The sequence below is a fragment of the Pseudophryne corroboree genome, chromosome 1 (genome assembly GCF_028390025.1).
Source record: "Pseudophryne corroboree isolate aPseCor3 chromosome 1, aPseCor3.hap2, whole genome shotgun sequence".
NCBI lineage: Eukaryota > Metazoa > Chordata > Amphibia > Anura > Myobatrachidae > Pseudophryne > Pseudophryne corroboree.
The window spans coordinates 568,683,688-568,696,149 of record NC_086444.1 but is presented as its reverse complement, the minus strand read 5'-3'; the positions used below and the strand labels follow the sequence as shown (position 1 = coordinate 568,696,149).

At 45.1% G+C, this 12,462-nt stretch overlaps 1 protein-coding gene across 1 annotated transcript in view; it reads left to right on the top strand.

Moving 5' to 3' along the window:
* The window catches only part of CNTLN (centlein), a 761,842-nt gene that overhangs the window by 413,955 nt on the left and 335,425 nt on the right, over positions 1-12,462 (top strand). Inside the window, exon 14 of the mRNA XM_063954396.1 lies at positions 10,264-10,355. Within this exon, the coding sequence (XP_063810466.1) occupies positions 10,264-10,355 (92 nt within the window). The remainder of the gene's footprint in view (positions 1-10,263; positions 10,356-12,462) is intronic.

Here is a 12,462-nt window from a genome sequence, read left to right as displayed (position 1 = left end):
TCCAGATTTCAGCCCTCTCCATTTTCTTCCAGAAGAAATTGGCATTGTTGCCTGAAGTTCCAACCTCCTTTTGTGCCGCCTACGGCACCCTGGGATTTGGATTTAGTGTTGGAATTTCTACAGTCCTCCTGGTTTGAACCTCTGATGATGGTAGAAGACAGGTACCTCACGTGGAAGTCGGTGATGTTACTGGCCCGGGCTTCTGCTCGATGTGTCTCAGAATTGGGTGCTTGTCGTGTAAAAGTCCATACTTGGTCTTTTACCGGGACAGAGCTGAGCTCCGGACTAAGCAGCAGTTCCTGCCGAAGATTGTCTCTGCGTTTCACTTGAATCAGCCTATTGTGATTCCGTCCAGTTCTGAGGCTTCTGCTCCTCCAGAGGCATTGGATGCTGTGTGAGCCTTGAAGATCTATGTCAAGAGAATGGCTCGGATCAGAATGACAGATTCTTTGTTCGTGCTCTCTGAGGCACAGAAAAAGGATTGTCCTGCTTCAAAGCAATCCATTGCTCGTTGGATTAGGCTTACTATTCAACAGGCCTATGTGTCGGCAGCCTTACCTGTTCCTAAGTCTCTGAAGGCCCACTCTACAAGAACAGTGGGTTCTTCCTGGGCAACTGCCCGTGGAGTCTCGGCCTTACAACTATGCCGAGCTGCTACCTGGTCGGGGAAGAACAGTTTTGTGAAGTTCTACAAGTTTGATACCCTGGCCAAAGAGGATACCCAGTTTGGGCAGGCGGTGCAGCAGCAGTCTCCGAACGTTCCCGCCCGTTCTGGTTGCTTTGGGACGTCCCCATCGTACTAGATTCCCCAATATCCCTTATGAATGCTAGAGAAAATACTATTTTAATTACCTACCAGTAAATCCTTTTCTCGTAGTCCATAAGGAATATTGGGCGCCCGCCTCAGTGCGTTGACTTATCTGCAGGTTCTTGTTATGTGGTTACCTGTTCAGCTGTTGTTGTTGTTGTTACCAGCCGTTGCTAGTTGTTATATGTTAGTTGTGTGCTGGTATGTAAATCTCGCCACTATTTGTTATCATATTCCTTCTCTCAAATATGTCCTTTCTCATTTGGGCACATTTTTACCTATAACTGCCTGTGGGAGGGGGCATAGAGGGGAGGAGCCAGCACACCCAGTTGAAGAAATTTAAAGTGCACTGGCTCCTTTGGACCCTGTCTATACCCCCATCGTACTAATCTGTCCCCAATATCCCTTATGGACTGCGAGAAAAGGATTTACCAGTAGGTAATTAAGATCCTATTTTATAATGCTAGTTTGCAGCAATGGAGCTCCCTGGATGTGAATTTGGTCAGCCACACCAGTTCAACTCGTGATCAAGATAACTGAACACTCCCTAAAATTACACAATGTTTCAAGTGTAATAAACATAATATATCTGAACCTTGCATCGATTCACAATAAGCAGCTTGATCCAATATAAGGAATACCACACCTTCTTAACCTAATCAAATATATATGTACTGAACCAAATCGCAGCTTGCTCAGATCCTGCACTTCAGAGGTGTTGTCACCCTGGCTAAGACAATAAGGATACAGATGTGTCCTCATACATCTTGCCTCAGTATGTCACGTAGCGGGAGCCTCCTGGCATGAGTGAGCTGACAGATTTCGTGCAACTCTGTTATCGTCTGGCATATTTTTTTGCAGAAAATGCGTCTTATTCGCATTGTTTGTATATATGACGCACAAGCAGCTTCTGCTGATTAAAATGACATGCAGTTGTATCTGTATTCGAAATGGTGCGTTTTCACTGTAACATACCATTTTTATGCAGATACAGCCACAGTCACACACACAATATAAGCATGCCACATAACAGTTTAATCAGCATATGCTGCTTGTGCGTCCTAGTCACATCATTTTGCAAATAAGATGCATTTTAATGGAAAAAGTCGCATGTAGAAACGCTCAGTGCTACCAAGTCATGCCGGCTGCTTAACGTGCAGGGAGGCTAGATGTACACGTAAAGATGAAAAACACAAATATACAAACAAACTGTAAAACTGTGGCTGTTTGCTTGGTACTTAAAAAATTTGTTGGTAGGTAAATATAAGTATCTGTTTTCCATGCAGCTCCCAAAATCAGTGGTTGGGCCCCAAACTTCAACCCTTATTTCTCTCCAATGATATGAAAAGTAAGCAGAAATACTGTACTAACAGTGTGACAACCTTTGACATTCTATAAAGTCATTATTATACTGACTGCCGGCATCCCGGCCACCGGTCATTCATACTGAACCCCCCTCATAATTACAGAATGGCATGCAAATATTGAAAGGCGTGGCATGGATATAATTATATATATATATATATATATATATATATAGATAGAGAGAGAGAGAGAGAGAGAGGTGGGCACGCCAGACGTTCAGATATTCTTTCAGGTGCCAAAACGAAGGGATGATATACTCTATGTGCATTAAGGAACAGCACTCTGGAAACAGTTTGACTGCATAAACTACTTAAGTTTATTTGGTGCAGGAAGCAGCAACGTTTTGGGTATACACAAATAATAAGATTTTACTTACCGATAAATCTATTTCTCGTAGTCCGTAGTGGATGCTGGGGACTCCGTCAGGACCATGGGGAACAGCGGCTCCGCAGGAGACAGGGCACAAAAGCAAAAGCTCTAGGATCAGGTGGTGTGCACTGGCTCCTCCCCCTATGACCCTCCTCCAAGCCTCAGTTAGGATACTGTGCCCGGACGAGCGTACACAATAAGGAAGGATTTTGAATCCCGGGTAAGACTCATACCAGCCACACCAATCACACTGTACAACCTGTGATCTGAACCCAGTTAACAGCATGATAACAGCGGAGCCTCTGAAAAGATGGCTCACAACAATAATAACCCGATTTTTGTAACAATAACTATGTACAAGTATTGCAGACAATCCGCACTTGGGATGGGCGCCCAGCATCCACTACGGACTACGAGAAATAGATTTATCGGTAAGTAAAATCTTATTTTCTCTGACGTCCTAGTGGATGCTGGGGACTCCGTCAGGACCATGGGGATTATACCAAAGCTCCCAAACGGGCGGGAGAGTGCGGATGACTCTGCAGCACCGAATGAGAGAACTCCAGGTCCTCTTTAGCCAGGGTATCAAATTTGTAGAATTTTACAAACGTGTTCTCCCCCGACCACGTAGCTGCTCGGCAGAGTTGTAATGCCGAGACCCCTCGGGCAGCCGCCCAGGATGAGCCCACCTTCCTTGTGGAATGGGCCTTGACAGATTTAGGCTGTGGCAGGCCTGCCACAGAATGTGCAAGTTGAAATGTGCTACAAATCCAACGAGCAATCGTCTGCTTAGAAGCAAGAGCACCCAGTTTGTTGGGTGCATACAGGATAACAGCGAGTCAGTTTTCCTGACTCCAGCCGTCCTGGAAACCTATATTTTCAGGGCCCTGACAACATCTAGCAACTTGGAGTCCTCCAAGTCCCTAGTAGCCGCAGGTACCACAATAAGCTGGTTCAGGTGAAATGCTGACACCACCTTAGGAAGAAACTGGGGACGAGTCCGCAGCTCTGCCCTGTCCGAATGGACAATCAGATATGGCTTTTGTGAGACAAAGCCGCCAATTCTGACACTCGCCTGGCCGAGGCCAGGGCCAACAGCATGGTCACTTTTCATGTGAGATATTTCAAATCCACAGATTTGAGCGGTTTAAAATGTGATTTGAGGAATCCCAGAACTACGTTGAGATCCCACAGTGCCACTGGAGGCACAAAAAGGGGGTTGTATATGCAATACTCCCTTGACAAACTTCTGGACTTCAGGAACTGAAGCCAATTCTTTCTGGAAGAAAATTGACAGGGCCGAAATTTGAACCTTAATGGACCCCAATTTGAGGCCCATAGACACTCCTGTTTGCAGGAAATGCAGGAATCGACCGAGTTGAAATTTCTTCGTGGGGCCTTCCTGGCCTCACACCACGCAACATATTTTCGCCACATGTGGTGATAATGTTTTGCGGTCACCTCCTTCCTGGCTTTGACCAGGGTAGGAATGACCTCTTCCGGAATGCCTTTTTCCCTTAGGATCTGGCGTTCCACCGCCATGCCGTCGAACGCAGCCGCGGTAAGTCTTGGAACAGACCTGGTACTTGCTGAAGCAAGTCCCTTCTTAGCGGCAGAGGCCATGAGTCCTCTGTGAGCATTTCTTGAAGTTCCGGGTGCCACGTCCTTCTTGGCCAATCCGGAGCCACGAGTATAGTTCTTACTCCTCTACGTCTTATAATTCTCAGTACCTTGGTTATGAGAAGCAGAGGAGGGAACACATACACCGACTGGTACACCCACGGTGTTACCAGAACGTCCACAGATATTGCTTGAGGGTCTCTTGACCTGGCGCAATACCTGTCCAGTTTTTTGTTCAGGCGGGACGCCATCATGTCCACCTTTGGTCTTTCCCAACGGTTCACAATTATGTGGAATACTTCCCGATGAAGTCCCCACTCTCCCGGGTGGAGGTCGTGCCTGCTGAGGAAGTCTGCTTCCCAGTTGTCCACTCCCGGAATGAACACTGCTGACAGTGCTATCACATGATTTTTCGCCCAGCGAAGAATCCTTGCAGTTTCTGCCATTGCCCTCCTGCTTCTTGTGCCGCCCTGTCTGTTTACGTGGGCGACTGCCGTGATGTTGTCCCACTGGATCAATACCGGCTGACCTTGAAGCAGAGGTCTTGCTAAGCTTAGAACATTGTAAATTGCCCTTAGCTCCAGTATATTTATGTGGAGAGAAGTCTCCAGACTTGATCACACTCCCTGGAAATTTTTTCCCTGTGTGACTGCTCCCCAGCCTCTCAGGCTGGTCCGTGGTCACCAGGACCCAGTCCTGAATGCCGAATCTGCGGCCCTTTAGTAGATGAGCACTCTGCAGCCACCGCAGAAGAAACACCCTTGTCCTTGGAGACAGGGTTATCCGCTGATGCATCTGAAGATGCGATCCGGACCATTTTTCCAGCAGATCCCACTGAAAAGTTCTTGCGTGAAATCTACCGAATGGAATCGCTTCGTAAGAAGCCACCATTTTTCCCAGGACCATTGTGCAATGATGCACTGACACTTTTCCTGGTTTTAGGAGGTTCCTGACTAGCTCGGATAACTCCCTGGCTTTCTTCTCCGGGAGAAACACCTTTTTCTGGACTGTGTCCAGAATCATCCCTAGGAACAGCAGACGTGTCGTCGGAAACAGCTGCGGTTTTGGAATATTTAGAATCCACCCGTGCTGTCGTAGAACTACTTGAGATAGTGCTACTCCGACCTCCAACTGTTCTCTGGACCTTGCCCCTATCAGGAGATCGTCCATTTTCTTTGAAGAAGAATCATCATTTCGGCCATTACCTTGGTAAGGACCCGGGGTGCCGTGGACAATCCAACCGGCAGCGTCTGAAACTGATAGTGACAGTTCTGTACCACGAACCTGAGGTACCCTTGGTGAGAAGGGCAAATTGGGACATGGAGGTAAGCATCCCTGATGTCCCGGGACACCATATAGTCCCCTTCTTCCTGGTTCGCTATCACTGCTCTGAGTGACTCCATCTTGATTTGAACCTTTGTATGTAAAGTGTTCAACTATTTCAGATTTAGAATAGGTCTCACCGAGCCGTCTGGCTTCAGTACCACAATATAGTGTGGAATAATACCCCTTTCCTTGTTGTAGGAGGGGTACTTTGATTATCACCTGCTGGGAATACAGCTTGTGAATTGTTTCCACTACTGCCTCCCTGTCGGAGGGAGACGTTGGTAAAGCAGACTTCAGGAACCTGCGAGGGGGAGACGTCTCGAATTTCCAATCTGTACCCCTGGGATACTACTTGTAGGATCCAGGGGTCCACTTGCGAGTGAGCCCACTGCGTGCTGAAACTCTTGAGACGACCCCCCCCAACGCACCTGAGTCCGCTTGTACGGCCCCAGCGTCATGCTGAGGACTTGGCAGAAGCGGTGGAGGGCTTCTGTTTCTGGGAATGGGCTGCCTGCTGCAGTCTTCTTCCCTTTCCTCTATCCCATGGCAGATATGACTGGCCTTTTGCCCGCTTGCCCTTATGGGGACGAAAGGACTGAGGCTGAAAAGACGTTGTCTTTTTCTCCTTTATACGGCAATACTTCCATGTGCCGTTTGGAATCTGCATCACCTGACCACTGTCGTGTCCATAACAACTTCTGGCAGATATGGACATCGCACTTACTCTTGATGCCATAGTGCAAATATCCCTCTGTGCATCTCGCATATATAGAAATGCATCCTTTAAATGCTCTATAGTCAATAAAATACTGTCCCTGTCAAGGGTATCAATATTTTCAGTCAGGGAATCCGACCAAGCCACCCCAGCGCTGCACATCCAGGCTGAGGCGATCGCTGGTCGCAGTATAACACCAGTATGTGTGTATATACTTTTTAGGATATTTTCCAGCCTCCTATCAGCTGGCTCCTTGAGGGCGGCCCTATCTGGAGACGGTACCGCCACTTGTTTTGATAAGCGTGTGAGCGCCTTATCCACCCTAAGGGGTGTTTCCCAACGCGCCCTAACTTCTGGCGGGAAAGGGTATACCGCCAATAATTTTCTATCGGGGGAAACCCACGCATCATCACACACTTCATTTAATTTATCTGATTCAGGAAAAACTACAGGTAGTTTTTTCACACTCCACATAACACCCTTTTTTGTGGTACTTGTAGTATCAGAAATATGTAACACCTCCTTCATTGCCCTTAACAAGTAACGTGTGGCCCTAAAGGAAAATACGTTTGTTTCTTCACCGTCGACACTGGAGTCAGTGTCCGTGTCTGTGTCTGTGTCGACCGACTGAGGTAAAAGGACGTTTTAACGCCCCTGACGGTGTTTGAGACGCCTGGACAGGTACTAATTGGTTTGCCGGCCGTCTCATGTCGTCAACCGACCTTGCAGCGTGTTGACATTATCACGTAATTCCTTAAATAAGCCATCCATTCCGGTGTCGACTCCCTAGAGAGTGACATCACCATTACAGGCAATTGCTCCGCCTCCTCACCAACATCGTCCTCATACATGTCGACACACACGTACCGACACACAGCACACACACAGGGAATGCTCTGATAGAGGACAGGACCCCACTAGCCCTTTGGGGAGACAGAGGGAGAGTTTGCCAGCACACACCAAAAACGCTATAATTATACAGGGACAACCTTTATATAAGTGTTTTTCCCTTATAGCATTTTAATATATATAGTCATATCGCCAAATAAGTGCCCCCCCTCTCTGTTTTAACCCTGTTTCTGTAGTGCAGTGCAGGGGAGAGCCTGGGAGCCTTCCCACCAGCATTTCTGTGAGGGAAAATGGCGCTGTGTGCTGAGGAGAATAGGCCCCGCCCCCTTTTCGGCGGGCTTCTTCTCCCGTTTTTCTGAGACCTGGCAGGGGTTAAATACATCCATATAGCCCCCAGGGGCTATATGTGATGTATTTTTAGCCAGAATAAGGTACTATCATTGCTGCCCAGGGCGCCCCCCCCAGCGCCCTGCACCCTCAGTGACCGCTGCTATGAAGTGTGCTGACAACAATGGCGCACAGCTGCAGTGCTGTGCGCTACCTTATGAAGACTGAAAAGTCTTCTGCCGCCGGTTTCTGGACCTCTTCACTTTTCGGCATCTGCAAGGGGGTCGGCGGTGCGGCTCCGGGACGAACCCCAGGGTGAGACCTGTGTTCCGACTCCCTCTGGAGCTAATGGTGTCCAGTAGCCTAAGAAGCCAATCCATCCTGCACGCAGGTGAGTTCACTTCTCTCCCCTAAGTCCCTCGATGCAGTGAGCCTGTTGCCAGCAGGACTCACTGAAAATAAAAAACCTAACAAAACTTTTACTCTAAGCAGCTCTTTAGGAGAGCCACCTAGATTGCACCCTTCTCGGCCGGGCACAAAAATCTAACTGAGGCTTGGAGGAGGGTCATAGGGGGAGGAGCCAGTGCACACCACCTGATCCTAGAGCTTTTGCTTTTGTGCCCTGTCTCCTGCGGAGCCGCTGTTCCCCATGGTCCTGACGGAGTCCCCAGCATCCACTAGGACGTCAGAGAAATACTGTGTCACATATCAAATTAATCAACACAGTCCCCTGGGGAAGCAGTTACATTACCTACATTCGGTATCCCTGCGGTCAATAAACAGACGCCGGGATACCGAGGAAGAACACAGTGCCGGCATCAGGATACCAACGCCGACAGTCAGCATCCCGAATGTCCTTACAGCGGGACGCACTTCCGTCCTGCCGTTCGGAGTGTGAGGGGGTAGGTTTAGGCTGCAGAAGGGGGGTTAGGGTTAGGTAGATGCGCAGGGAAGGTTAGGGTTAGTGACCTGGGAGGGAGGGTTAGGCATCAAGTGAGGTGGGTTAGGGTTAGGCAACAAGCCGGGGGGTGGGGGGGGGGCTAGGGTTAGGCACTACCGGGGAGTGTTAGGTTTAGGCACCCAACAGTGAGGGTTAGGGTAGGGTAGGGGGAAGATTAGGGGGCATACTGGGGGGTTGTCGGTATTGTGATGGATGGGATGCCGCTGTCTGTATTCTAATCGCCGGCATCCCATCCATCGGTATAGCATACTGATCCTGTCTCCTGGTGCGTTGTAGTCTCATCTTGTTGCATCACAGCAAAAAAGACGCTAGCAGACTCTCATGGGATGTGACGTTGTTTGGCGTGACTACAGCAAAGATATATGAGGACACATCTGTATAATGCGTGTCAAATCCCTTTATTTGGGTCTCTAAAGGTGGGTACACACTAAGCGACGGGCTCGATGAGCGAAGTTGCCTAGTGTTTACCCTCCCAAGCCGGGCCGTCCGACGGCAGTCATACACACTGTGTGATATCACTAATGATATCGCACAGTGACGTCACGCCGCTGCTGGCTGGAGCATACAGTTTTGGACAATGAGTCCAAATTGAGCTGCATGCACGGCCTACAGCAAGGGTCGTTAACAACCCGCGCGGTCGCACATCGCTCGACGTCGTCGGCATACACAGTTAGCGATAAAGTAAACAACAAAGCTCAGGAGGGGTCAAAATGAGCGACGTCATTTACTTTATCGCTAAGTGTGTACCTACCTTTAGTTTACAGATTTTAAAATCTCTCTTGTTTATGTTTGTTTTTATTTATTTTTTCAAAATTTGTTTCTCAAATATAACTGATCTCATTATTAGCCTTTGTTTATGCCATAGGGGTTACTTATCAAAGCTTGGCAAGAGATAAAGTACTATCCAATCAGCTTCTGTCATTTTACAGGCTGTGTTTGAAATATAACAGGAGCTGATTGGTAACTTTCTCCACGTCCTCTATCGCCAGGTTTTGATAAATATCCCCCATAATGCCTGTTGCGTGGATGAGCATGTTGTCCTTGTTACCCTTGCTTCTGTTATTTTTTAGCTTTAAACTACAGCCATTGTTAATTACTTTCTATTAGTTTGTAAAAGTAATTGTATTTCTAATGGTTGCACAAACAACTTTCATAAAATCTTTGAATACCCTGGTGATTAATTTGGGCACTGCCCGGCCTGTAGTGTTTATTTTTAATAGTGAATTTATAAATGTAGTTATTACTGTACCTCTTTTTCTTGTACATTTCTCTATCTTTCTCTCCTCTCATTGAGTTTTGTTTCCTCCACCTATTTGATGGGAAATCTAGCCTAAACATCCCCATTATGCATTTATTAATCGATGTGCTTTCCCACCAAAGCCATTATATATCTGAACATTTTTTTATATAGATATATCACATAAGGAGAAAAAGAGGTTTTAAAGTTTCACTCAATCCTAATTCTGTTACTATTTGCTTTGTTCCCCAATCACTCTGATCCTCCTAGCAGGGGGACAAGACCCAGAGAATAAAACTGGCCAAGTCTATAGATAAAAAGGCAATGAATTTTGCTTTCAAGGCAAAAGACGGTGCAGTCTATAAAAGAATGAAAACAGGAATAAAAGTACAGTATCTTTAACCTGCAGACGCATTGTACCTTTGTAAAGTTCGTACTGTATAACAAAAAGAGGAAATCACTGTGATGTTCCAAAAGCTTTGTAATTTTATGACACCAGACTTTGAAAAAGGTCAGTGCTTAAAGACTCCAAAAACTTGACAAAAATATATATCTATATTTCAATTTATTCAGAATAGGTAAAGTGGAGAGTGCTTTGTTTTGTAATGATATGACAAACCTGTTATTATGAGGCGGCTCTTATTTTTAATATATGTGTGTCTTTTTTATTTTGTTTTTTTCAACAGAGTTGCTCTTTAGGCTTGGCAAAGAGGAAGACGTCAGGAGCAGTACTCCAAACAGAAATACAGGAGATAATGTGCAGCACACATTACAGAAGGTACTTATTTAGCAGCAGATTAGTCAAGACCTTGTCTATGCCTGCTGAAGTTAAGCAATAGGCTTTATTATACAGCAAATAATTCTAGCTGTGTACTTGCCCTTCAACTGGTATAGTACATCAGTGATTTTTTTCCCCCCTTCAGTAACAGTGTAACTTTCTTTTATGATAGTGCAGCTGTCATCTTTGAATGTCACAACATTGCCTATCTTTGTGAGGTTGTTTACAAAGAATAGTTTGCTTACAAGACTATATACATATACATATAGTACATTATTTACTGGAAACTAGTGAGTGTAGTGAACTGGGCAGTGAAGGTAACGTGCTGCTTTTCATTCTGAGAACATACTGTATACTATTAGGTACGATAACTGTTTTTGCCTTACTTTGAACAAGGTAAGATAAAAAGCTTTAATTAGTCAATATGTACCGTGGCTCTGGAGTCGATAAAACATGCATGCTTTGAAGCCCCATGCTGGTTTAAAGGCAGTGTCAGTACTTGAAGCGTTGTCCTCTTTTATAGTACTTTGACTTTCTGTTGTTTGGTTTTCTTTTTCAGCCAATCCAATCATGCTATCCAAACTTAGCCCTCAATTCTTTTTGGTGGTTAGGTTTTACATACACGTGCCTTATACTAGTGGAGACACAAACATGCCAATTTAAGTTTTCATCAAGGAGACTACTGTTACTGTTTCACTGAAGTAACCTGTGCTCCGTTAACGAGTTGATAGATTTATTTATTTATTTTTGTTAGATCTCAGTAATTAATTAATACAGGATTAGTCAATGAAAAAGCAAGTGGGAACCCCACTTTGTTGTAGTTATTTAAAATATTCCTTTGAGTCTACACTAAAAAGCACATTGTCATTTATATTACACATATACTTTAGCATGTATGGTGCCTTTTTATCTTTCCCATTCTCGAGAGTGGACATTTGAATAGACGTACGCTGAAATGTATGTAACAAAAATGGTGTGCTCAGTTACTTCACACTGAACACAAATTATATAGCTGAAGATCCATGCTGTGTCTTTCATTTAGCTAAAGATTATGTCGTGGTGGAAATGCAGTAATTTAGAGCAAATGACTTGATTGCTTGTACTCCTAACAAATGCCATATGGCCAGGTAATGAATGCTGTCATCTTGTTATTATGGCACGACAAACATCATGTTAAAATAATAACACACTGAACAGGATGTGCTCACTTTCATTTATGTGAAGGTGGAGTGAGTAATTGGAATCATTTGAGTGCTGCAGTTTGGAATGTCACCCAGTTTGTTCTAAGTTATCATCTTTATATCCCATCTCTAATTTTATTTGCCAGATATAAATTTAAATTTCTGCTGATATAACATGCTACATTGCTAAGAATGGGACTAAGCCCAGAAGGCATGTTCTATTTCCTTTTAATCATCTTGACTGACTTGCAGTGTATAACATTATGTAGATAGAAAAAGAAAACATTCAAATGAATGTAAAATATCCATAGCTTAAGGGGACAGCATTGTGGGATGGCGATTCCGGTAGTTTTGGGGGATGCACTGGTACAATTTCAAGGGACATTTTATGTTACGGATTATTTCATCGACCGTACTGTATGTTTTTTTTAAATATGTTAATGTTCAGGCCTGGTTCACATAAATACTAACACCAACAAAGTTATCCCTAGTTATTTTCTTCCTATGCTGCATGAGAAAGGGCTGCCTTTATTTGGATTCCAGTAAATTCTTGTTGCACGCACAGATAATCTTCCCCTATGAGAACTAAGGGGTTTAATTATTAAAGTTTCTGATTTATGTATCAGGGCTAATTCAAAAGATCCTAACTCAGGACATAGAGATATCTTCTGAGAAAATACCCCTATACATCTGAGTCCTGTTTCCCTAATTCCCCGACCCACCGATCCCCTGATTTCCCGATTTGCCAATCACAACAGTTTTTGATAGTGGTGTCAAGACTTTTAAACTTGTGGCAAACTAATGCTGCAGACCGCAGTCCCTATTATTCTTATTATAGACTGTGGTTTGATTCTATTTATCAAGCTCCAAAAACCTTTCATTTTCAGAGCTTGGCCCAATAGCGAACTCCATCCTCCATGGTCTTC